This window comes from Oncorhynchus mykiss, chromosome 13 (assembly GCF_057628025.1).
Source record: "Oncorhynchus mykiss isolate SJ-2025 chromosome 13, ASM5762802v1, whole genome shotgun sequence".
Taxonomy (NCBI): domain Eukaryota; kingdom Metazoa; phylum Chordata; class Actinopteri; order Salmoniformes; family Salmonidae; genus Oncorhynchus; species Oncorhynchus mykiss.
In genome coordinates this window covers 51,316,558-51,342,964 of record NC_143034.1, presented here as the reverse complement: position 1 = coordinate 51,342,964, position 26,407 = coordinate 51,316,558, and the positions used below count along the sequence as shown (strand labels likewise).

At 43.1% G+C, this 26,407-nt stretch overlaps 2 protein-coding genes across 12 annotated transcripts in view; both read right to left on the bottom strand.

The window, feature by feature from the left end:
• Window positions 1–745: 745 nt before the first annotated feature.
• Window positions 746–9,279, bottom strand: LOC110486402 (protein LSM12 homolog A). The gene is made up of 5 exons (XM_021557973.3): window positions 9,090–9,279; window positions 3,849–3,982; window positions 3,171–3,280; window positions 2,464–2,590; window positions 746–2,358 (listed from the first exon to the last, which is right to left on the bottom strand). The coding sequence occupies exons 1-5, from the start codon at window positions 9,214–9,216 to the stop codon at window positions 2,266–2,268; spliced, it is 591 nt and encodes a 196-aa protein (XP_021413648.1). The 5' UTR covers window positions 9,217–9,279; the 3' UTR covers window positions 746–2,265.
• A 560-nt stretch (window positions 9,280–9,839) lies between these two features.
• The window catches only part of hdac5 (histone deacetylase 5), an 85,788-nt gene continuing 69,220 nt past the window's right edge, over window positions 9,840–26,407 (bottom strand). For 6 of the 11 annotated variants that reach the window (XM_090196512.1, XM_090196513.1, XM_090196514.1 and 3 more), the window contains 13 exons: window positions 24,092–24,245; window positions 22,792–22,925; window positions 20,859–20,979; window positions 18,908–18,957; window positions 18,578–18,685; window positions 18,282–18,337; window positions 17,967–18,054; window positions 17,616–17,833; window positions 17,332–17,450; window positions 16,872–17,005; window positions 16,639–16,723; window positions 16,336–16,501; window positions 9,840–16,120 (listed from right to left, as the gene is read on the bottom strand). In XM_090196512.1, coding sequence (XP_090052638.1) covers window positions 16,081–16,120; window positions 16,336–16,501; window positions 16,639–16,723; window positions 16,872–17,005; window positions 17,332–17,450; window positions 17,616–17,833; window positions 17,967–18,054; window positions 18,282–18,337; window positions 18,578–18,685; window positions 18,908–18,957; window positions 20,859–20,979; window positions 22,792–22,925; window positions 24,092–24,245 — 1,473 coding nt within the window. In that variant the 3' untranslated portion in view covers window positions 9,840–16,080. The remainder of the gene's footprint in view (window positions 16,121–16,335; window positions 16,502–16,638; window positions 16,724–16,871; window positions 17,006–17,331; window positions 17,451–17,615; window positions 17,834–17,966; window positions 18,055–18,281; window positions 18,338–18,577; window positions 18,686–18,907; window positions 18,958–20,858; window positions 20,980–22,791; window positions 22,926–24,091; window positions 24,246–26,407) is intronic. The other 5 variants (XM_090196516.1, XM_090196517.1, XM_090196518.1 and 2 more) reach the window with 1 other exon arrangement.

Genomic DNA, 26,407 nt, shown 5'->3' with positions numbered 1-26,407 from the left:
CCCCTAGAAGCACTCAATTTCTCATGACAGGTAGGCAGGCCTACTCTAATTCATTACGTGAGTGAATAGGGAACATACAGTATTTCAACACCCTTTGTGGCATTTACCAAATTGATTTTAGATTAAATGTCATTATGTACAATTCTAACAATGTGCCATGGTTCTTTGTTATGTGCATACAATGTTTATTGAAGGCAAGACCTCAGAGCTTGGATACTGTCTGATATGACCTATTGAATGGACATGGTCATGGCATGTTTACCACATTCATCTCATCTCATGTCCCACCTTCATTTACATCTTACCCATACATCTCATGTCCCACCTTCATTTACATCTTACCTATACATCTCATGTCCCACCTTCATTTACATCTTACCCATACATCTCATGTCCCACCTTCATTTACATCTTACCCATACATCTCATGTCCCACCTTCATTTTCATCTACATTTCTATGATGCCCTCTGCTGACAATTTGAAGGCATAGCAAAGAACAAAAATAGTTTGGATAAAACCTGCAATTAATCCATCACAGATGATCCTGCTCAATAAAAACTAGCTATAAAATGTTGAAATAATGCATTTAACAAAACAATAATGAGTTGAAGATGAATTCCTTTTCCATGAGAAAGGAATATTTTGATACGAGTGTGAACGAAAGACTGATTGCTACATCTACTAGAAAACCATGAACACCAAATACCAAAAAACACCAAAAAAGAAACTTGACAAACTGCAAAATTAGTTTTTTTCTCTTTTTTATTTCCATGTTACTAGTTATTTAAAAATTAAAAATAAAATACTGGAAAGGAAACCTTGGCAACGGCAGCCTCGTTGGCACACGGTGGACGGGTAAACAACGCGGATGCCTGTCACAACTTTACCCCACTGGCCGAGCCTCCAATCAGGCTACATTGTTATAAACACGAGGCTGGGATAGGGGCCTTTGGTCCATTTGGGAACCCTGCTCCCCATCCCAGTCTCAAACATGGCAAGGTATCTTTAAGTACATTTTTTCCAAAAGTGAATACAAAGCATCCCATACAGAACTGAGATCGATCTCATCGCACACGGTTCAGTGGCACGCCATATGATATTGGCCAACGTGGTTAATTAATTTGTTTTTTCTTGTTCGAAACATGGGAGGAATGCATTGAGTCGGGCGGAAGAGCAGATTTCACCTGCCAAAGTGTGTCAATGGTCGGTAGACAATAGGAGTGGGAGATGGACAGTAAGAAAAGAGCTGGATTTCAATGTGGTCCCATCGTGGAAGAGGTACTGTATTGTAGAATCAAAGACCATGAGGGACAAGGATGAAAGGGAAGAGGAAAACAGCCCAGCCTCTACTCTAAAATAACACATCTTTAGCTTCCAGACTTAAAACTATAGACAGAAAAACAGAGCAAATTTAGTTTAGGTGGGACCATGCAGCAAGAGCTTATGGGTAAAAGCAGACAGTAATGTCTTTGGAAAAAAGGTAAGCATTTCATGAAAATATTTCAAGCTACTAGAACCAAATGGGTGTTCACAACTTGTATTTTTTTTATGAAAGGACAATTTGGGGGAGGAATTTCAACTCTATTTTTATGTCAGATTAATAATGTTAACACAATTTGAGTGTTTCCCCAGTTGAGGGAAAACAGCAATTTCAATAACCTACTGGGTGCATGTTTGTAAGATTGAGAGAGTTCCCATTCATCCCATTCACACGGCGTCACGATTGGCATCCTTTCAGTCAGCTGTTAAAAAAATAACCATGTGCTTTCAAGAAAGCTATTAAAATTTGTGTTCTTGTCAAAACAGTATTTCAATATTAGAAAAGGTCCTTTATCTCTTACCATAAATTTCTACTCTTGAAATTTACGAAAAATGACTAGAAAATGGATCAACCAATGAACAGAAATCAAGTAACTTTTCTCTGTGAAATGGAAGTGAGGCGCAGGCTTGATGGCAGGAGGAGAGAAGAAACAGAAGGGAAGGTAAGAGGTCAAGAAGAGGAGTGTGGGTGGGGAATGGTGGCAAATTGAGATTACTTTTGTTAGATTATCTTTAAAAATGAACTGGATATTTCCCTCTCGGTTGGGACCCCCTTTTGTTCTGTTCAAAATGTTGGACACCTATGATGGAGGTGTGTGTGGGGGGCGGGGGAACACTGGCCTTGGTCTGATGTTGAAGAGAGGGGAAGAGAAAAGAACAAACCAAAACTTCCTTTGTCGTTGTGACCTCCCTCAACCAATTCCCCCTCCCACACACCCTCCGGCTCAAGATGATAAAGTGGAGTCTTTCTGTGTTTGCTGTGCTTGTGGCCGTTGCACTGACTTCTGGCTCTCCACATCTCTAAAATGTTTCTCCACCTGCAGGGGACAAGACCAGTAAAGTTTTATCCTCAATCAACTTTCTGGTACTGCCATTTCTGTATTCCCTTCAATAGTGAATGAATGGTGGGAAGGCATACTCACTATTTTGCGTACGTGACTTAAAGCACTACCCTCTTTGCCTTTACAGTTCTCCACCTGGTAAGGTGGGGATATGACCACGTCGTCCATCACCATGATGTTCTTCTCCTGCCATTTGCAGTCTTTGATGCTACAGAGAGATTGAGAATGTTTTAGAAAAAAAAGCACCCAGTAGCTTCCTTCAGTCAGGGTACTGAGGTTAAAGGATTCAGGTCACACATTTAGACAGATGACTCCATGCAGCAGGTATCGGATGGTGGACAGGTGCATATCGAACAGCAACAACACAAGAAAATTTACAAATAAATTAAACAAAAGAACATTACAGAATTAACAGCTTATATCAGAAATTGGTCAATCAGTGTTGGTACTGTAAGACTTACGGTCATAGGTCACTCACTGTAGTCTAGGCCAAATCAGGGATCAACACTACAATCGCATTACAACCAAGTGGTATAATGGAATGCATACGATTTGATATGGTTTAAAACAAAACATTACTGAATCAAAGACTGGCATTCAAACTGGTCAATTAATCAGTGAAGGTAATTTATACATCCAACGAGACTATTTAAATGCATTAGGTAGCACATTTTCTTTAAAACAGCCTTTCCTGGCCACTGGGGACAGTCATAGTAAGTAAATAACGGGATGTTTCTATAGATGGAGGCAGCAGAGCCACAGTATTAGAGACAGGAGACGATACTCACGTTTTATGTATAGTCTGGAATAGCTGTTGGCCCTCCACAGAGACTCCAGCACTAATTGCATATGCTTGGGATAACTTGTCTTCCTTTTCCGACCGTGCTCTGTTGGCAAGCTGCAGGCGTGTTGGAAAAGGAGAACCAAAACGTTAGAGCTGTTTACAACGGAGAACCCCAAAAGCCCTTGGAAGTTAAGGTATGTAAAAGGAAAAAGATGTGTTTGGCATGGAAAGGAACTAAGGAATTTCCGTCCGTTAGCAATACAAATAATTAGAAACTGCTCACTGATAATTTTAGTCAAATGTGGAACAGGTGGGTTTTGTTTGATGCCGACCAACGTTGAATGATATGGTGATGGAACATTTCAGGATTTTTTGGGGCAAGACAATTGCCATTCATTCTTTAAATATGCAAACAATTCATTCAGGTTAACCATATGGTTCCAATCAACATGTGAAAGCACCCAAAATTATACAATTCGTTGACTCTGTGTTGGGACAAAACAAATGAGTCTTTAGTCTGACTGAACCACAATTAGCTGAATCAAGTGAGTTAGTGCAGGACTTAGTGCAGGACGTATTGCTAAAGCTAATGACAAAATTACCAGATGTCTGATGATTCGTCACTTCTTGGTATGAGAAGGTGTCAAGGAGGGTGTGAGGAGTGGTGATTGGCTGGTCTTACCTTGCTGACATTCAGAGATGCTAGTGGAGGAGGAGTTTCAGTGCGGTCATTAATGATGTCCACCTCAGACACGTAGGCTAAGTTAATCAGAACCACGTCGCTGACGTTTGCCTTTCCACTGGAGGGGGCGCATTCTGAAAGGTCAGTGGGTCAAGGCAAATAGGCTGTACCACACATTCAGAATGGAGGTCAAATTAGCAGCAGTTAGCATTAGACTAAATATACATGCAGGACTTGTATGTATGTGAGGGAAACAATGGATCAGCTGGAATCACTTCTTCCACAAAACATTAGGCTATGCCAGACCTGAGGTAAATCACCAACATTATGTTATTGAGCTTAGGGAGAAGTCAGAACACACATTCTAAATGGAATACTGCAGCTAGTCACAATAGTGCAATTTAGTCGCTCAATAGTGAACCGCTGACCAAATAGGCCTAATAAGTGAGCACAACATATGCTGCTCTAGTAGAACACAAAATCAAAGCACAGCACCAATCCAACTTCGCCAGGTGCTGGAGATCCCCTGATGGAACATCTTCCTCTTTTTCACCCCCCTCCCACCCCCTCTATTCTGCCATTCAAGTTCAACAGCCTCCTCACAACAGAACATCCTGGGATCATGCTTCCCCATAACCTACGAAACATGTCCAGGGTTCACCACGGCACTCCAGGAACAGCCTCTTGCCCAAGAAACCATGCAGACGGTTACAACCCAGAACAGAGGTCCTAAACATAGGCTAAGCTTAGGACTTAGCAGTCAAACAAACCACCAGCAACTAAACAAAATGAATAGCCCACTCAGAACTTCTCAAAGGAGATGTTAAGAAGCAAGCATTTCACAGTTAGTCTACACCAGTTTACGAAGCATGTGACAAATACAACATTTGATTTGAAGACAGCATGAGGTGTATGCACTCCACCAGCAGGTCCCCTTTCAACTCCACTAACTTAAGTTAGGGGACAAAGAGTCCAATGCATTGTTTGTAAGGGAGGAGGTTGGGTACAAATGAGCCACAATTCATCATGTGGATATCAGAAATACTGTGGAGTGAAAGATGGCAAATAGCCTACTAGACGGATACAAAATTGGCATACAAAGCACAACTGCCAAGAGTAGCCTTCACGAACACCCAACTGTGTTAAGAAAGCTCAAAGGATACTATCTAGTAGCAGCCTGCTCACTGCCCTTGAGACACGGTTTATCGTCTGGTGTCAGACAATTCACACAATCAGTCTGTGACCTCATGCAACAGAAGGAAGCACAGAACTTTCCCTTCAACTGATATCCCGAAAACACCCTCAAACCTGTGCTTCCATAAGCAAAATATATCAAGTGAATAGGCCTACATGATACACATCTTGAAGAGTGACTTGTCCCCTTTGACCTGGGCCTTGGCAAAACACCCTCTATGCACCTCAACATCCACAACAAAAGTAGACTAGATTTAACAACCGTAACATTGTAGATCAGTACACCAGGCTAGTCATCAACTGACACTGATAAAATACCTCTAATTTAATAAGATCAAATGAGGAAAGTCTGAGGATTATGAGGCAGTACTACCTTCCAGCCAGGTAATGGAGACCTGTTTGACATCCACTGGAACGTGAAGGTATGGAATGCACACTGTTGAAATCCACAATGCTGATGCAGTGTGATAACAGCTGACTGACAGACACATACATCACATTCTTTCCCCTGGCTGTGGCTGCAGTTGTTCCACTACCACAGAGTTGTCTGACTCTGGGCCTTTCTGTCCTATACCAGGCAGAGGTGAAAGATTGGCCCGCACAACCAGGCAAACAGAATTTTAGTGCTCTGCAATGTATGTCTGTGTGAGCAAATAGTCCAAATCAAATGGCTTCTGCAGCACTTTTCATGACTGTCTATTTCTCTAAGCAGTGCTCCGTGCAGGCCTGAAAAGGAATTTAGCTGGTCACAGGTGCACCTCAGCCACGCTCAAGGTATTAAACGATATAACCGCCATTGATAAAAGACAGTACTGTGCAGCCGTCTTCATCGACCTGGCCAAGGCTTTCAACTCTGTCAATCACCAAATTATTATCGGCAGACTCAACAGCCTTGGTTTCTCAAATGACTGCCTCGCCAGGTTCACCAACTACTTCTCATATAGAGTTCAGTGTGTAAAATCGGAGGGCCTGTTGTCCGGACCTCTGGCAGTCTATGGGGGTGCCACAGGGTTCAATTCTCAGGCCGACTCTCTTCTCTGTATACATCAATGTCGTCGCTCTTGCTGCTGGTGATTCTTTGATCCACCTCTACGCAGACGACACCATTCTGTGTACTTCTGGCCCTTCTTTGGACACTTAACTTCTCTAGGATAGGGGGCAGCATTTGGAATTTTGGATGAAAAGCATGCCCAAATTCAACTGCCTGCTACTCATCCCCAGAAGATAAGATATGAATATTATTAGTAGATTTGGATAGAAAACACTGAAGTCTCTAAAACTGTTTGAATCATGTCTGAGCATAACAGAACTTATGTAGCAGGCGAAACCCAGAGGACAAACCATTCAGATTTTTTTGTTGTTTTAGGTCACTCTTTTCAATGGGTTCATTGGGAATCCAGATTTCTAAGGGACTTGCTTGCAGTTAAATTGGTTGAGGTTATTCCTTTGTGTAATGAAGTACGGCCATCTTGAACAGGGGTCACTTCTTGTGTACTGTTTGATAGAGGCGCATGACCAGAAAGCATGCTTCAGTTTGTTTTCTTCCTGTATTGAACACAGATCATCCCGTCTTCAATTTGATCAATTATTTACTTTAAAAAAATACCTATAGTTGTATGAAATGTTTTGGCAAAGTTTACAGGTAACTTTTGGGCAAGTTGGAACCGGTGTTTTTCTGGCTCAAACGCACCAAATAAATTGACATTTTGGATATATATGGACGGAATTAATCGAACAAAAAGGACCATTTGTGATGTTTGAGTGCCAACAGAAAAAGCTCGTCAAAGGCATGATTTATATTTTTATTTCTGCGTGTTGTGTCGCGCCTGCAGGGTTGAAATATGTTTTCTCCCTTTTGTTTATGGAGGTGCTATCGTCGAAAAGCCTTTTTGAAATTTGCCATGTTGGCTGGATTCACAACCCATGTATCTTACGTGTGATTTCATGAAAGTTTGATTTTTATAAAGAATTTATTTGAATTTGGCACTCTGCATTTTCTCTGGCTTTTGGCCAAGTGGGATGCTACTTTCCCACATCCCAGAGAGGTTAACAAACCTCCAGACGACCTTCAATGCCATACAACTCTTCTTCCGTAAGGAAGTAAAACTAAATGCATGCTCTTCAACCAATCACTGCCCGCCTGTCCAGCATCACTACTCTGGATGGTTCCGACTTAGAATATGTCGACAACTACAAATACCTAGGTGTCTGGCTAGACTGTAAACTCTCTTTCCAGACTCACATTAAGAATCTCCAATCCAATATTAAATCTAAAAGTGGCTTCCTATTTTGCAACAAAGCATCCTTCACTCATGCTGCCAAACATACCCTCGTAAAACTGACCATCCTACCGATCCTTGACTTCGGCGATGTAATTTATAAAATAGCCTCCAACACTCTACTCAAAAAATTGGATGCAGTCGATCACAGTGCCATCCATTTTGTCAGCAAAGCCCCATATACCACCCACAACACTGCGACCTGTATGCTCTCGTCGGCTGGCCCTTGCTACATATTCGTCACCAGACCCACTGGCTCCAGGTCATCGATAAGTCTTTGCTAGGTAAAGCCCAGCCTTATCTCAGCTCAATGGTCACCATAGCAGCACCCACCCGTAGCACACGCTCCAGCAGGTATATCTCACTGGTCATCCCCAAAGCCAACACCTGTTTGGCCGCCTTTCCATCCAGTTCTCTGCTGCCAATGACTGGAACAAATTGCAAAAATAGCTGAAGTTTGAGACTTCTCTCCCTCACTAACTTTAAACATCAGCTTTCTGAGCAGCTAACCAATCGCTGCAGCTGTACACAGCCCATCTGTAAATAGCCCAGCCAATCTACCTACCTCATCCCCATGTTTTTATTTACTTTTCTGCTCTTTTACACACCAGTACTTCTACATCATCTACACATCTATCACTCCAGTGTTAATTTGCTAAATTGTAATTACTTCGCCACTATGACCTATTTATTGCCTTACCTCACGCAATTTGCCCACTGTATATATACTTTTTTTTCTATTGTGTTACTGACTGTACATTTGTTTATTCCATGTGTAACTCTGTCATACTGCTTTGCTTTATCTTGGCCAGGTCGCAGTTGTAAATGAGAACTTAAATGAAATAAAAGGTGACATAAATATATATACACATATATACATACATACATACATATACACATACACCTATATATATACATACATATATTTTAAAGGTTATAAAATACAAGTCTGCACATTCACATAACATATTTCACATCTTCCAATATAGCTACAGCTATGAACATGCATATAGCTAACGTTAATGTATTTCCCCAAGTCCGCTACAAAACACTTTACATGGGTCAAGGTACTTGGGTAGGCAGTTACTACCTCACTACTAGCTAACGTTAGCTTGAGTAGTTAACCCAATAACTGGACAGTCACTCCTCTCTAAACTGTCACCGGTGAATCCTTGCGTGTCAGTTTCGACAATGTAAGCTAACTTGGGGTGGGTAGCTAGCTACATCATTACATGACTAGCCATCAATAATGTTCTTTAAATAACCATTGTTTTAGAGCATAAGACAATTCTAAGCGTGATCTGCTAGTTAGCTCTTTTTCTAGCTGCATGCTAACTGTTACTAAGAATTTGCCAGGCATAACGCCCCTTGGAGCTGCCAGATAGTGATCCATACAAGGACTGACTGTGCTATCGCTGACCACAATAGCTTGTGTTAGCAAGTTAGCTAGCATTATGGCACAATACCATGCCAACTTCGATAGCTAGCTGGCTAACAACAAACATTAACTCAAGATCATACAGATTCTAAACTTACCATACCTGACATGAAATAGAGAGTAACAAGGTTTAAAGTAACTGAACGGAACAGTATTAAATCGTGTGGTTAGCTACGTTTTGATCAGGAGTAAGCTAGTAAGCACCCTAGCTAGTCTCTTGACTACGCTTGCGCGGATCTCAATTTGGCAAGAGCGACCCGTTACCCCCAGGCCCCTTGCAGCCTGGAAGACCACCGATTTAGTGACAACGGAAAATTGTAAAAAGGATACTCAAAGTCAACATCTTGGACTGATAGTCAAAGGCAACGACCTCTCCTTGCAATTGCTGCCCCAAGCAGGTGAGGCAGGAGACATGGCTGCCGACACTGAAATACTCCCCCGGTCCAGGAGCCGCCATCTTCTCCGCCAGGAAACTGGAGCGCCAGATTTACGTAACTATACGCCGTGGCGTCACTGACTATCGATAGGGAATGTTGATGGACGTGTCATAGATCATTAATCAGTCATGAGGTGAAGAATTGGACCGCCCATGGAAGTGTGATCAGAGTTGAACTGATCTGGACTTTTAATTGTCCAGATCTCGTAATATTTTATTAGAAGTCCTTCTCGCCACAATTAATGTCATACATTTTATCCTTGTCAAATAAATTAATGTCAGACTTGCTAACTGGTTGAACCCGGCACGTGTATAACTGCAACCAGTTAACAAGTCCGACTCATGAACGGCGGCAATTGTAAGATGTTGCAATATTGCATAAAAACATTTCGTTAATTCACTCACACTTTTTGGAGACTGAATTTGAGTGTTGCTTTGACCATACACATCCCTCATCACTAGCACAAGAGTAAAACATCCAAGCAGTTGGCATTTCACATTCATCTTAATTTCCACCATAAATGGGTATGTGGAGTGGACAATCCTAAAGATATGCTTTTGACTTGCCTGTTACAAGCCCGATTACCGACTGGGCACTTTCCCTGCAGCCCCCCACCATCCCACAACCGACACTGTAAATTAAATATTTTTACTCCTCTTTGTATTGGAGCAGTGAATCGCTTTATTGAGTTTCAGACAATTAACAGGCCCACTTTAAAAAATATTTACTCAAATAGGATGTCACAACATTACAATGAGTAATAAAAAAGGGCTTTAAAATTTACACAAAACCTGAAATAAAACAGTAATCAGACTCAACATTCCCTTTAAGATCCTTGCTAACCCACAAGGTGGCGTTGTGCACAATGCAACTCATGAAAAAAATTCTTGGGGACAGCGATTTTCATCCATAATAGTCACAGTAATAGATTGTTCAAATAGCGTGTATTGCACATGTGTACACATATATGCACTTATACACGTGAGTAGCAATTAGTATAAACACATTTGTATTGTCGCAACAGGAAAGCATTTGAAAGAACACATGAAATTAAGGAATGTGCTTTGATCAATTCAAAACGTCTGCATTAGTTATGACCAGAAGAGAGAAAGAATATATTTAAAATATAAGGTAAAAGACGGTCACATATTCAAACATCCAACCACAGAAAGTGGAGATTGAAACACCAGCGCAGTGGAAGGACAATGTAAGAGACACACTTCTCTTTCCAAAGTCAAAAAAATATACAATTACTCTTTGAACCTTGACGATCATAGGTCACTACATATACACAACGTATGAAATATCAATAAATATACATTATTTACTGAATAGCAAAATAGTGTGGCAGCAACAATAAAGCTATCTTCAATGGTGGATAAGTCGATATAATTTACAAACTTGGATGTCTTCCAGTATCTGTTTAGACAGAACATATTTGCATGGTTGCCACTTGTAGTAGTTGTTTTGTCTAAGGCAACACACAAAAACATTCCTTTATTCAGAGTAGACTTTCTTGATTTGAGTGTTGTTTTTTTTGCTGCCCCTCCAATATACCCACAGGAAAAAAGCTCTGACCTCCAAAACACACATCAGTTCAATTAAAGAAAAAGGGTAATTCTGTCATGCCATCTCACCCACAGGACAGCCCAATAACCCTTCTATATGCCATACAAGGTGGAGGTACAAAACTATGCACCAAATCTCAAATGGTCAATGATCTACATCAAAACATAAAACAAGGTCACAGTAGTCACATGTACTGCAAGCACCCCCCACAACATAGCCACATGTAAAAGGAAGTAGGAACTACTGTGTACATTACATATGTGAGTACAGTGGCATCCACCAACAATTTTGCAAGTGTAGAGTCTTTCAATTCCTACCCTGGTGACATGATTGTGACAACACCGTGATTGGAGTTCGTTCAAATGGCGAATGCCTGTTTTTTCTGTGACATCAGGTCACATGTGCTCCGTCTGGGAAGTAGTACCACTGGAGAACAACACAAAGAGCAAACCATGGTCGGTATGACAACAGGAGCTATGACGTTAAAGGGGTAGTTCACTCACCATTCAAAGTTTCAGACCTCGAAGGTGCGCCAATGTCAACATGATTCCAAGTCCCACTCCATTGGTTAAGTAGCTCCAGCTGTAACGTGCATTTGGAAAGTAATTAGACGGCGTCACCTTTTCCATATTTTGTTACGTTACAGCCTTATTATAAAATTGATTAAATAGAGTCCCCCCCCTCAATCTACACACAATACCCCATAATGACAAAGCAAAAACAGATTCTTAGATTATACATAAAAAAAATAAAAAAAACGTAAATCACATTTACATAAGTATTCAGTCCCTTTACTCAGTACTTTATTGAAGCAACTTTGGCAGCAATTACAGTCTTGAGTATTATTGGGTATGACGGTACAAGCTTGGCACACCTGTATTTGGGGAGTTTCTCCCATTCTTCTCGGCAGAGCCTCAAGCTCTGACAGGTTGGATGGGGAGCGTCGCTGCACAGCTATTTTAAGGTCTCTCCAGATGTTCGATCGGGTTCAAATCCAGGCTCTGGCTGGGCCACTCAAGGACATTCATGGACTTGTCCCGAAGCCCCTCCTGCATTGTCTTGGCTGTGTGCTTGGAAGGTGAACCTTCACCCCAGCCTGACGTCCAGTGCACTCTGGAGCAGGTTTTCATCAAGGATCTCTGTACTTTGTTCTGTTCATCTTTCCCTCGATCCCGACTAGTCTCCCAGTCCCTGCCACTAAAAAAACATCCCCATAGCATGATGCTGCCACCACCACGCTTCACCGTAGGGATGTTGCCAGGTTTCCTCCAGACATGATGCTTGGCATTCAGGCCAAATAGTTCAATCTTGGTTTCATCAGACCAGAGAATCTTGTTTCTCATGGTCTGAGAGTCTTTAGGTGCCTTTTGGCAAACTCCAAGCGGGCTGTCATTTGCCTTTTACTGAGGAGTGGCTTCCATCTGACCACTACCAGGCCTGATTGGTGGAGTGCTGCAGATATGGTTGTCCTTCTGGAAGGTTCTCCCATCTCCACAGAGGAACCATCGGTTTCTTGGTCACCTCCCTGACCACGGCCCCTCTCCCCCAATTGCTCAGTCTGGCTGTGCGGCAAGCTCTAGAAAGAGTCTTGGTGGTTCCAAACTTATTCCACTTAAGAATGATGCAGGCCACTGTGTTCTTGGGGACCTTCAATGCTGAATGTTTTTGGTACCCTTCCCCAGATCTGTGCATCGACACAATCCGGTCTCAGAGCTCTATGGACAATTCCTTCGACCTCATGGCTTGGTGTTTGCTCCGACTTACACTGTCCACTGTGGGACCTTATATAGACAGAAGTGTGCCTTTCCAAATCATGTCCAATCAATTGAATTTACCACAGCTGGACTCCAATCAAGTTGTAGAAACATCAAGGATGATCAATGGAAACAGGCTCAATTTCAAGTCAAATAGCAAAAGGTCTGAATACTTGTGTAAATAAGGTGCTGCTGTTTTTTTATTTGAGATACATTTGCAAAAATTCTAAAAAGACAAGTTTTTGCTTGGTCATTACGTGGTATTGTGTGTAGATTGGTGGGAATTTGTTTTTTAAAATACATTTTTAGAAGGCTGTAACATAACAAAAAAAAAATCAAGGGGCCTGAATACTTCCCGATAGCACTGTATGCTTGAATCCCAAATAAAAATGGGAAAGATTATCTGATTTCAACATTTTAGACAGTGCCAGTGTCCAACTTTCCCATTCATTTGGGATTGGAGCATAACGCTTGATCTACTTGAGATGGACATGGAGTCATAGACTTCAAATGACAGGGCTGAAAACCTCTAAGAAAACGTACATTTTGTATTGAACTAGGCTAGCCCTTTGTGTTTCATATGAAAAAGGGTAACTAGTGAGAGAGTTAGGCGTTGACACCCATTTAACGTTCATGAAAACGTCGCCACTGTATAGTTATTACAGTATTTAGATAAGTTCAATATACAGTTGTGACAAAGGGACAAAAGTACCTTACGATGGTGAGTGGACAGGTAGAGAATTAAATATATCATTACAGGGAAAAACTAAAAATAACCTATTCCTTAATGATAGTTTACCTCAATAAAGAGGACAGATGCAGAAGACTTGGTCAGTGTTATGTTACATTGTTTGAAATAAAACAAAATGATCAATGTAGACAAGCTCTGCACCACACATTATCTCCTGAGAGTATGCTGGTTAAAAAGAGATTCTCCGGTACTTTTGGATACTTTTTAACCGGTAGTTCTGAAAGTTGTGCCAACGAGCAAAAAGTGTCCCCCAACAATTGTGTATTACGTCACATATGTGCAGATATGTGCACCATGTCATTGATCTCTCTTTCTCTGCTGTAGGTGTACCATGTACATTTCGCTAGCTGACGAGGGGCAGAAGCTCATTGGTTTTACTCAAATTGCTAGGGAGCTGGCCCAAGTGGGGGAAAATAAAGACATTTCCCGCAGCACAGCACCCCCCCAAAAAGTGGCTTTTAAACTAGGGATTGCGTAGCTAATTGAGGTAAGACAGTAATTCTGCTCATAGATTATGCATGCATGAACTACACATTGACACATCCAGCCCAAAGCCGCAGGTTTAAAAAAAGACTTAGTAGTCGCCAAAGTTCCGGAGCATGTCTTTGAGGTGTCGGTTACCATTCTCTAGTAGATATACTTGATTTGTATGAATTCCTCAAGCATAATGATAGATTGGAAAATATATTTTTCAGCGGGACAAAGACATCTTAGTATTTAATTTGTTTGATCATGTGTGTCAAGTGCAAACACTTTTCATTGATTGAGAAATATAAATATTGATGACAACACCGGAGACCAGATAACACAGCACCTGGACACTAAGTCAAACAAAGGGTTTATGACAGCTGACAAGTGGGCAACAGTTGAGGGATTGGGGTATTGCAGTGTAAACATCTAAAGTGGTGCTTGCTCATGGTTATTTGCCAAATGAGATCAATCCACATCACAATTTCTGTTGTCTTTTTTTTTTTGTGTGGAAAAAACAAATGGCACTTAGAAAAAAAGGACAAAACATTAATAGCAAATCTAACGCGATGTGTGCTTAGGTGGCTTTAACATTAAATGTTTTTTGTTGTTGTTTTTTTTTACTCTTTTCAAATGTAATATTCATATCCAAATTTGATTAACACTTATTGTCATTATTCGTATACATCTTAGATTTGATTTTTTACAAAATAAAACATTTGTTTACAAAAAAAAAAGTGACCAAGTTCAGTCCTTCCTCTAAATAATTGGAAAAACAATGAGTTCGTTATTGAACCGTCTCAAGTTGAGGGGTTTGCCAGAGCAGAACAGGATGCAGTATTTACAAGTGACAGGAAGTGACATAGCAAAGAAAGTTGGTCGTTGTAGCATTCAAATTTCCTCACAATCATACCGTCAGCCGCATATGTACGGGTCGGGATTGATAAAGGACGCAAAAAAAACTCAGTTGTTAAGGCCACACTGACCTTTGACCTAGAGTACTACACAAACCCAGAAAGAGAGAGGACATAGGATTCTACTCCTATCTCTGCGGAGATAGCTAAAATGGTGCATTCTCTGGAGGAAATTAAGGCATTTTGAAAGAAACAAACAAGCAAACAAATATACAAAACAGACATGAGTGTAACAAGTGTGTGGATTTGTCTTTCTGTCCTGTGTTCTGCTAAGTGGTGGTGTAGTTGGTGTTAACAGGGATATTTAATATAAAGGCACCAAGTTCTTCTAAAAACGTCTTTCTCCAGTCTCATGACCACCACAAGTCTCCCAGTCGCAGCAGCAAGCGTGAGACAAAAGTTTATAATTAAGCATTATTCCACAAAATCCTTCCTCGTCCAATCCATGGGCTTCCATTGCACCAAACGGTAAATTTGATTCTGGGTATGCATGTGTCCTTTTTTGATAGTCCAAACAAAGTAGAATGGTAAAAACCACCTCAAAATGCATTCTGTCCCATACAAAGTGGAGGGAGCTGAGGCTTCCTGAAGAAAAAAAAGAAAAGGCTGTATTGGAGAGATATGTTGTCTCCTTCAGCCAGTAAGTCCCCCTTGGCAGGATCCACAGCTCGACCTCCATAACCACAGCTGATATCGGATACAGTGAAAGGAATATACAGTGTGTAATATATATATATATATATATATACACACACACACACAAATATACATATCATATGTTTGTGTGCTTCTTTGAACAGATTATTGAATAGACGCACGAGAATACCAAACGACAGACAAAATAGGAACAGAGGTACGCATGCTCTGAAAGGAAGAGCATTATTCATTGATACAACCCCATTGTTGTTCCGCTGTTGGGAACTTAGTGTGTAGAATATAATGCGGGTGTGTTTGAGTGTATTTGTGACTGTTGAAATATTTTTGCTGCTTGTTGGCTTTTTCAGTTCTAATGTTCCTGAAAAGTATAAAGTATGACAAGAAATGTACAAAGCTTCTCGGGCCTCATAGCCGAGGTACCCTCCTGGATCCACTGCCTTCTGCTTACAAAAAAAGATTCAAAGAAAAAAGCAAGACACACAGGCTCCTCAAAAGGTCCCGCTTCTTCCTGCTTTTCCACCAATCACGGATATCTGCCGCTGCCCTCTTTAGGTCTGTGTGTTCCCGCCTCTCCTCTCCCACACACACACACACTTTAACAAACTCACCTCAGTGAGTTGGAAAGGGAGGCTAGCACAAGTCCATCATTCCTCAGGAAATGGAAAGAGGTGAGGCGAGAGCTGGAAAGAGGAGAGGATGACAGGAGAAGGCTAGTGCTGAAGGACATGGAGATAAAGGTGTTGCGCTGTCGTGACAACTCCCCGTTTCCTCCTACAAGACAGGCTCCTCTTCCATTGGCTCTTCTGTAGACCTGCAGGTACACCAAATAGGAAACGGCATGACAGACATTAGCCTCTTAGTCAAGCCAAAATAAAAGCCCTTACCAAAGAAGGTTGTGCAAAACGTATATGATGAGTCTCAGTGGAACTTCAGGCCCACGGCCTTGTGAATTAATCTGATATCTTAAAAACAGCAATTCCAAAACCACATAAAATCACCAAAAGAGTGAATGGTGCAGGTGTTTACCTGCTGGTCTCCGTGGAGACGGTGGAAGCGGCGGCCTGCTCAGTATCCACGGTAAGCGATGCCATGGCGGTGACCGTGTCGGCCTCGTCCTTCTCTCTCCGCTGGGCATCCATTAAGGACTGGCCCACCGTGGGAGCCAACCTTTGGAGAGAGCTCCAGTGTTTACCTGCAGGGAGAGAAAGATAAGGGAGCGAGCGAGTCGTGTCAGTTAAGGGTGACGTGATACACATGACGCAAACACAACTAAGTGCATATGTGCAGGAAAAACACAATGATAATTTTGATTTTAGCGAACTAACTCACTCTGTATCTCGATGACCCTCTCCAGAGAGGCAGCAGCTTTTGGACAGGGCTTCTGTTGCAGGACAACCTGTGGCAGGGGGTCCAACTGACAGAGAGGGTGAGACAGAGTGTGCGAGAGAGAGTGTAGAGGGACAAAGAATTTCCTCTGAACAATTACATCCATCTCTACCAAATGACATGTAGTGTAATTGACATCACGCCACTCTCCCCTCCTATAGCAGATGATGTCATACCTCATCGCCGAGCAGGGCCGCCACGCAGGACTCGGAGGCGTCACAGATGGCCGTGAGGTCGTGACCTCCTTCTAGCGCCAGGACCACACGTCCCCCTGCCAGCTTCATCAGCTGCTTGGTGAGGTGGCTGAAACCTGAGGATGGTTCAACACTGTACTGACCCTGTACTGAGTATAATCTGAGTAAATCATGAATTGATGTAAATAGGAGAGGTCTGCACGGGAATTTTAGTTTTGTGCAGGTTTATGAAGTAAACACCCCTTATGATAGGAAATAATTGACGTACTTCAATATTCCTATGGAGTCTCTGGCTTTTCTTCTAGTGGTTAAATACTATTCTACCAGCAGGGGGTAGTAGTGTATATACAATTAGCTGGAGGACCCTCCTATAAAAGCACAAACTATGGAAAAGGCTTGGCAGAAAAACTGACACGTAAAGACGGAGTAATGTTCAACTTACATTTAGCAGTGACGTTGTATCCTCCCAGAGGGGACTGGTGGCCCTCCACGGCATCAAACCCAGCGGACACTAGGACCACGTCAGGGGAGAACTCGTTGGCTATGGGCATCACCACCGTCCTGTTTAACAGACAAGATGGAGAACGACATTTTATTTTCTTACGTTTCCAGACCATCTGCAAGAACTAAGCAGCGTGCTAAATAAGCAGAGCCTGTACATATGAATGAAAGATCAGTGCCAATGTTGCTGCTCGTTCAGCTAATGACCAACAACCGTCTGTTCACCTGAAGGCAGTCAGGTACTCCACGTCACCCATGGGCGGTTCTACGCCCCCTGTCCAAGCGATGTTTGTGTTGAAGCCAACACCAGGTCCAACCCCCACCTCTTCAGGAGCCCCACTGCCGGGGAAGAAGTTTCCATCGTCGTAGCGATGCATGGAAATGTAAAGTACATTGGGGTCGTTGTAAAAAGCCTGCTGTGTCCCGTTACCATGGTGAATGTCCTGGACACAGAGAATGGATATGTGAATAATAATACATGACCTGCATTGATCACATAACGTATGGTATATATTTTGGTATCATGACAACACTAGCACAGAAAGGGCATCGCTAACAACATACGACCCCACTCACCCAGTCCACGATGAGGATCTTGCTCACTCCTAGTTTCTGCTGTAGCAGCTTGGCTGTGATGGCCACTGAGTTGAAGAAGCAGAAGCCCCTGCAGACAAAGACAGACACAAAAGATGTCATTTTTTCTTTTATCAGCAGAAACAGGGAGATTGTTGAAGGGCACTGCCCAGTAGCTACTCAAAAGAGACGCTTGTACCAATTATTGTATCAACCATCGCACAGGACACGTCTCTATGGAACTGAAACCAACTCCCTTGAAGCTCCCTAGCCACTCCCCTGCCCTGGCTCTACCCATGATTCCCTGGGTGTACTCACATGGCAGTGGATTCCTCAGCGTGATGGCCTGGTGGACGCACCACGGCAAAACCGTTCTGAAACGGAGAGGAGAGAGAGAAACAGTTTGTGAGAATGTTGAGTAGGCCTATCCATCATCAAAATCAAGTGATTAAGTGCTTATTGATCAGGGTAGTACAGTGTCCACCCATGAACAAACCCACAGGGTATATATAGTACATGATTATTACATATTGTTTGTTTTAAATTAAGGTGAAAGGTTGCCCCTGACAACTTTCAATCAAACAGTAGTGGAACGGAGAGGCTGGTAATGTTACCTTCAGTTCCCCGGCGGCCACTTTGAAAGCCAGCTCGATGACGCAGCCAACAGCCATTCTGACAGCGCCCGAGGAGTGCATCTCGTTCCACACAGTGTCACTGTCCACCTGCAGAGGGCAATAGAGAACACACTCATCCCCACCCTGCTACTGTTCTTCTAACATGATGACACTGCTGTAGGTGATGTAATGCTCAGCTTTGTGCTGCTTATGTTGAATGAATATCCTACAATTAAACTGCATGACTTTCTGATACTGTATTATCGAATCTCTACCTCTAAATAAAATGCAAATGTAACTCCATTATAAATGGATGGATGGAACACTCACCCCAATGCCTCCACAGGGCAACACAGCATACATCTTCTGACTGATTGGACCTTAAGGAGCCAATCAGGGAACACAGATTAGGTTGTAGTTTAAACAAGTTAAACACTATTTAGCTATATTTCAACATTTTATCACACACCTTTTAGCCTTCCAAGCAGGGAGTTCTTTTCCCAAGATGCTCGGGATACAGTGCATTCGGAAAGTATTCAGACACCGACTTTAACATTTTGTTAAAGCCCAATTCTAAAATGTATTAACATCTTTTTTTTCCTTTATCAAGCTACACACAATACCCCCATAATGACATTTTTTAAAATGTTTATTTTTATTTTTTAAACATCACGTTTACATAAGTATTCAAACCCTTTACTTAGTACTTAGTTGAAGCACATTTGTCAACGATTACAGCCTTGAGTATGACGCTACAAGCTTGGCACACCTGTATTTGGAGAGTTTCTCCCATTCTTCTCTTCAGATCCTCACAAGCTCTGTCAGGTTGGATGGGGAGCGTCGCTGCACAGCTATTGTCAAGTCTCTCCAGAGATGTTCGATCGGGTTCAAGTTCGGGCTCTGGCTGGGCCACTCAAGGACATTCAGAGACTTGTCCCAAAGTCACTGCGGCGTTATCTTGGTGGTGTGCTTAGGGTCGTTGTCCTGTTGGAAGGTGAACCATCACCCCAGTCTGAGATCCTGAGCAGGTTTTCATCAAATGATCTCTCTGTACTTCACTCCATTCATCCTTCATCATGTGCCTTTTACTGAGGAGTGGCTTCAGTCTGGCCTCGCTACCATAAAGGTCTGATTGGTAGAGTGCTGATTGGACATGTGGCGTGCTGCAGAGATGGTTGTCCTTCTGGAAGTTTCTCCCATCTCCACAGTAGAACTCTGGAGCTGTCAGAGTGACCATCGGGTTCTTGGTCACCTCCCTGACCAAGGCCCTTCTTCACCGATTGCTCAGTTTGGCCAGGTGGCCAGCTCTAGAAGAGTCTTGGTGGTTCCAAACTTCTTCCATTTAAGAATGATGCAGGCCACTGTGTTCTTGGGGACCTTCAATGCTGCAGAAATTTTTTGGTACCCTTCCCCAGATGTGTGCCTTGACACAATCCTCTCTTGGAGCTTCCTTCGACCTCATGGCTTGGCTTTTGCTGACATGCACGGTCAAATATGGGACCTTATATAGACAGGTGTGTGCCTTTCCAAATTATGTCCAATCAATTGAATTTACCACAGGTGGACTCTGTTCAAGTTGTAGAAACATCAAGGATGATCAATGGAAACAGGATGCACCAGAGCTCAATTGAGTCTCATAGCAAAGGCTCTGAATACTTATGTAAACAAGGTATCTTTTTTTTTAGACATTTGCAAACATTTCCTTATGGAGTATTGTGTGTAGATTGATGAAAAGCTTTTAAAATCCATTTTAGAATACAGCTGTAACATAGCATATTGTGGAATAAGTCAAGAGGTCTGAATACTTTCCGAATGCACTGTATAATTGTTTTTTTTTACCATCAATGTCTGCAAGTCCTGTTCTGCTCAGCACCACACAGAGTGAACTCACTTTGAAGTGTGTGTGTAGTCGACAGCTCAGTCACTGCAGTGCTGTTTTGCAGCTGATCCAGTCATCCCCCCTCCCTCCTCTTCTATGAGACCCAGCCTAGCTATGAGTCACCCAGACGGGGGTGGACGGGCATCTGGGGCCCTTTCCCCTCGACCAGCAGGTCTAAAAATATCCCCCCCCCTGCGCCTGTCAGGGGAGCTAAGCCTTCAAACAATCCACCTGACTGCGTGTGAGTGTGTGGGTGGATGGAGGGGAGGGGCAGTCACTACTTTCAAGGATGCTTGGGGCAAATCTTGTTTCCACCATTCGAGCAAAATGGCTAGGGAAACACACACACAGACACACAAATATATCTGAGGAGTAAAGACATGAAGAGATGAGGTTAGGCACCTAAGAGCTTCTTGCTGTCTAGTTTCTGTCTGTTGAGGGGACTGGTGCCGTACAGCAGGGTGTGGTATTCTGAATGCACAGTCTGAATCTCATCCAACGTGGCCTTCCTCCCCCGAATCCTCTGTACACGGTAAAGGAAAACGCACGTAGCACACAATACATCAATTTCATTCAGGGTTATGTTGTATTGCTAATTGGGAAGTGATTTTTAAAATTTACTTGAACTAATAATGGATAAAGCTCATTCTCATTTCCACAAAAACAGTATTTGAGAACAAGTATTTGATAACCTGCAAAATCGGCAGTGTATCCTACTTAAAGCATGTAGAGGTCTGTAATTTTTATCATAGGTTCACTTCAACTGTGAGAGACAGAATCTAAAACAAAACTCCAGAAAACCACATTGTATGATTTTTAGAAATTAATTTTATTGCGTGACATAAGTATTTGATACATCAGAAAAGCAGAACTTAATATTTGGTACAGAAACCTTTGTTTGCAATTACAAAGATCATACGTTTCCTGTAGTTCTTGACCAGGTTTGCACACACTGCAGCAGGGATTGATTTTGGCCCACTCCTCCATATAGACCTTCTTCAGATCCTTCAGGTTTCGGGGCTGTTGCTGGGCAATAGGGACTTTCAGCTCCCTCCAAGGATTTTGGACTGGCTAGGCCACTCCAGGACCTTGCGATGCTTCTTACGGAGCCACTCCTTAGTTGCCCTGGCTGTGTGTTTCGGGTGGTTGTTATGCTGGAAGAACCAGCCAAGACCCATCTTCAATGCTCTTACTGAGGGAAGGAGGTTGTTGGCCAAGATCTCGCGAAACATGGCCCCATCCATCCTCCCCTCAATCCGGTGCAGTCGTCCTGTCCCCTTTGCAGAAAAGCATCCCTAAAGAATGATGTTTCCACCTCCATGCTTCACGGTTGGGATGGTGTTCTTGGGGTTGTACTCATCCTTCTACTTCCTCCAAACACAGCGAGTGGAGTTAAGACCAAAAGTCTCTATTTTTGTCTCATCAGACCACATGACCTTCTCCCATTCCTCCTCTGGATCATCCAGATGGTCATTGGCAAACGTCAGACGGGCCTGAACATGCGCTGGCTTGAGCAGGGGGACCTTGCGTGCGCTGCAGGATTTTAATCCATGACGGCGTAGTGTGTTACTAATGGTTTTCTTTGAGACTGTGGTCCCAGCTCTCTTCAGGTCATTGACCAGGTCCTGCCGTGTAGTTCTGGGCTGATCCCTCACCTTCCTCATGATCATTGATGCCCCCCGAGATGAGATCTTGCATGGCGCCCCAGACCAAGGGTGATTGACCGTCATCTTGAACTTCTTCCATTTTCTAATAATTGCTCCAACAGTTGTTGCCTTCTCACCAAGCTGCTTGCCTATTGTCCTGTAGCCCATCCCAGCCTTGTGCAGGTCTACAATTTTATCCCTGATGTCCTAACACAGCCTTCTGGTATTGGCCATTGTGGAAAGGTTGGAGTCTGTTTGATTGAGTGTGTGGACAGGTGTCTTTTATACAGGTAACAAGTTCAAACAGGTGCAGTTAATACAGGTAATGAGTGGAGAACAGGAGGGCTGTGATAGCTGGAATTCTTACTGGTTGGTAGGTGATCAAATACTTATGCAATAAGTCATGCAATAAAATGCTAATTAATTACTTAAAAATCATACAATGTGATTTTCTGGATTTTTGTTTTAGATTCCGTCTCTCACAGTTGAAGTGTACTACCTATGCTAAAAAATTACAGACCTCTACATGCTTTGTAAGTAGGAAAACCTGCAAAATCGGCAGTGTATCAAATACTTGTTCTCCCCACTGTAGCTACCACTCTTGTTTAAGTTACTGAGAAGAAATTCTCTTTGGAAATATGGAACGGAGCTGGTCGCCATTCTAGCTGTAGTGTGCAGGGAGCCCTCACCTCACAGCGGCCCAGGAGCCCAGTCTCCTGCAGCCGGGACCACACACTCTGGATGCGGCCGGCGTGCTCTGGGTGGATGTGGGTGTTCCCACACATACACTGGTGCTTCAGCATAAAGGTGTCGTACACCAACCCTGAGATGAGAGGGAGAGAAAGAGAGAGTACAAGAGAAAGATGGAAAGAAAGGGATGGCGTGAGTGAGATGGAGAGAGAGAAAGATAAGGGAAAGAAAAAGAGAGATGGAAAGGAGAAAATGTAGCTTTTCAAGGCAGGAAGAAGACCAACCACAGGGCAACCTCTCTTCAACTTCTCTCTCAGAACAAATGGTGACCACACCGTTCATAACCCCATTACCCAGCAGGTCAGAGCATAATAAGACCATCATCTAATGGCTTTTTTCATGTTAGGACTGTTGGAGATGTTAATGATTCCATGGTGGAGGATGGCTCAATGTCATCCTGCCATCCTGGTTTCATCAGATCCAACCCTGCAGGCTCTCGGTATTATTATTATTTTCTCTGCTGAAATAATTACACCCAGGCAGGCTGCTTGCCTCAGCCCTTATTGAACTCACTTAGTACACGGGTTCCTAAACTTTTTCACTCAGGGGGGTCCCCCCTTCCTGCATTGGGGAACATACCGTGCCCCCCCCCCTGCATGTGCACACAACCATGTCTATTTAAAGCTTATTTCCTGCAATTCTACACATTCTGCTATTGGATGCAAAGACAATTTCAGTTTTAAAGCTATTTTTTGGGCAATTGTATTCAATTTTCCATGTCTAATGAGTATTCGTGATATTTGAGTGACTAAAACAATTAAAATAATATGGCCTGAAAAAACATTAGCCGACATGGGCTAGTTGATCTGGACATTTCTGACAAGTTATAAATAGCTCTAAGGTATGCATTGACTGACATGACAAGAGGAACTAATGATACACCACCCAATTTCCAAATTGAACCTTGAAAGTTGTAATAGTACAATGCACAAGAGTAAGTTGAAAGCCGGACTGAGTACCTGCCGACCCCTCGCCACGCCCCACAGTTTGGGAACCACTGAATTGGTCAACACATCCTATCCTGCAAGGCCATTTGATCATGGACTGGCTAGGGGAGTGTTTGTTTTCTGAAAGTGTCTTTTCTAAGGCCAATGGCTTTCGTTAGAGTATCTACCACTATGACAAAAAAGTAGAGATTCAGATAGATAACTGAGTTGAGGCAGTTTCTTTCATATTGTTTAATGGGTCCTGATCATCTCACTTTGTATGTCATCTGTTCCAAAGACCAAAGAAGCATACCTGTAGTGAAGAGATGCTTGATGGGGACCTCACCCATGGGAGCCCCCTTGATGCTGGCAGTGGCAGGGGAGGACTGGGCCCTTCCCAGAGGTCTGTGGGGCATGCCCGAAATGGACAGGGACGCCTGGAACACATTGAGCTGTTGCAGGTGATGCTGGTCGGAAAATCGGGGACAAAATAACATACATTTTTAATACCAACTAAAGCTTTGAATAATGTCTTTCATCATGAGACACTGCCTGGACTTCAGTGTGAGGGGATGGACTTAGTAAATAAAATCAGCTCTGTGGCTTTCATCATTTACATCAGATAGAAATACTGCAACCTTGAGAAGTGACATTTCACAATAGCTGCAAACGGAATCTGCCACCTCAGGCCAATGGAACGAGGGGAAAATGGGAGGGAGGTGGAGCTAAATTAAGCCGGTTATAGACTAAATATGGGCCCTGGGTAGAAACCCAAAAGGCAAACACATATCCCCATACGACCCTCAAAAGGCAGGGCAGGACAAGGACCGAGCCTTCCCAACAGCCAAAAGACTACTCTGACAATTCCCCAGCTGTAAACAGTGGCTGAGCTAACGGGGCTCTGCTTTCTGTCAATGGGAGAAGCACTACACATCCAGACAGGAGCTGTGTGAGCTCTAAGAAAAAACTAATGCGACAGATGCTCCTAACAGAGATCAAATGACAAGGTTCACGGTTCTTATGCATCTTTTTTTTAAACTGCGGACGGTTTGTTTCAAAACCTTGAGATAGGAGCTCAGTTTACGCTCTCGGACACACACAGGTCCGGCAGGCCCACACCTTGCTAACCCCCTTTTAAACGAGAGATCCTAAGGCAAGACTCTTATGCGTCTCTCTCACCGTATTTTCTCTTTCCATTGCACAGGGCGGCTCAGATCCATTTGTATTCAAGGCACCACAGCAGACAAGTAGAGCAGAGTCAGAGGGAAAAAAGTTCAGCGGGGAGGCGGTGTGTGTGTGTGTGCAGGGAGGGGGGGGGGGCCCTTCCGTGTCGCTGACTCGAATGCCAAAATAGGTTTGAGGTTGTTGTCTCTACAGAATGACTGCATACACCCCTGCTCCCTCCCTCCCTATGCACCCCATACCCTAAAAACTCCTCTATCCCCCTAGTCCGTCACAACAGAAATAGTACTGCAGCAGCATAGCTCCCTGATGGGAGGTGAATTGGTGTAAAGTGCAGGGGGGAAAAGGGGGGAGAAAAGGGCTGGTATGGTGAAGAGAGGGGGGGAGAGAGAAAGAGAAGGGTGAGGGTGGGAGGGAGAGGGGAATGATTCACCAAGGAGAGATGAGTCACAGATGAGTCCATTCACTGAGATGAAAAAAAAAGCAGCAAGGGCAGGGGAGGGAGGGAGGGAGGGTGTGTGAGCGCGCGCGTTGTTGGGGAGAAGACGCAGCCTGAATTCTGATGCTTTTCTCTCCTCTGATATTTTTTCTCAATGGTGTGTGGGAGTAAGAGAGAGAGGTTTATTTTATAATCTCCCTCGCTGCATTGGATCTTCCTCCCTCCAACGCACAAGCAGCATTTCTTAGAGGAACGTGACCACAACACATGTCCATTCTTTTCCCCCCTCTTTTTAACATTACGTATTAATTGCTGTCAATGACCATAATTTAGAGCCAAATATGGTAACCAACAGCAACATAGCCAACTGTGGCCATTTACTGTATTATATTATAATGTTTAGGTCCTCAAAAGAGTATGAGGTGATGATGAGGATCCAAATGCATGTCATCAACTACTGAGTAGAGTAGCTCTATCTCGGGCAATGACAGCTAAACCCAAATTCAATCCATCTTGGTGATAGATAGATGTATATTTTTTTTTAAAATAGGCCACTTGCCCTTTTGCAACTTTTGTTTCAGAACTTTTAACTGGAGCTGCTTATCCTCTTGGTCATTTGTGAAAGAACTGCAGGCGATTCATTCTCGAGAGCTTGTTCCTTTATTTCCTGCTAAGTGCAATGGATGACTCACAGGTGGGTGGGAATTAAGGCTCTCGCTCTTCTGTAGGAAGCTATGACGACGATGCCTCGCACAGCACAGCCACTCTGCCCTCCGAGAGGGGATACCCTTTTCTAAATCACCAGGCCCCCGTAAAACTCAACCCATCACTCGAACTGGGTGTGAACGCCAATCTATGTAGCCACATCGCTAATGATGACATTGCTACCTTTTCAAATGCATAGCCTTTGCTACTGATCTTTTGGTAGGTAATTTCTGCAATCTACAACCCTCCCTGGAGTGATTGGTCATTCTAGACAGTTTCAAGTCATAAATGGCCCGTTATAAG

Excerpts from the sequence above, each read along its gene's own strand:
- LOC110486402 (XM_021557973.3), bottom strand. The coding sequence starts at position 9,216 with ATGGCGGCTCCTGGACCGGGGGAGTATTTCAGTGTCGGCAGCCATGTC. Across the intron at positions 2,591-3,170 it reads TTCCAGACTATACATAAAAC|CATCAAAGACTGCAAATGGC; the intron begins GTGAGTATCGTC and ends ATCTCTCTGTAG. Across the intron at positions 2,359-2,463 it reads TAAGTCACGTACGCAAAATA|GTGGAGAAACATTTTAGAGA; the intron begins GTGAGTATGCCT and ends TGTCCCCTGCAG.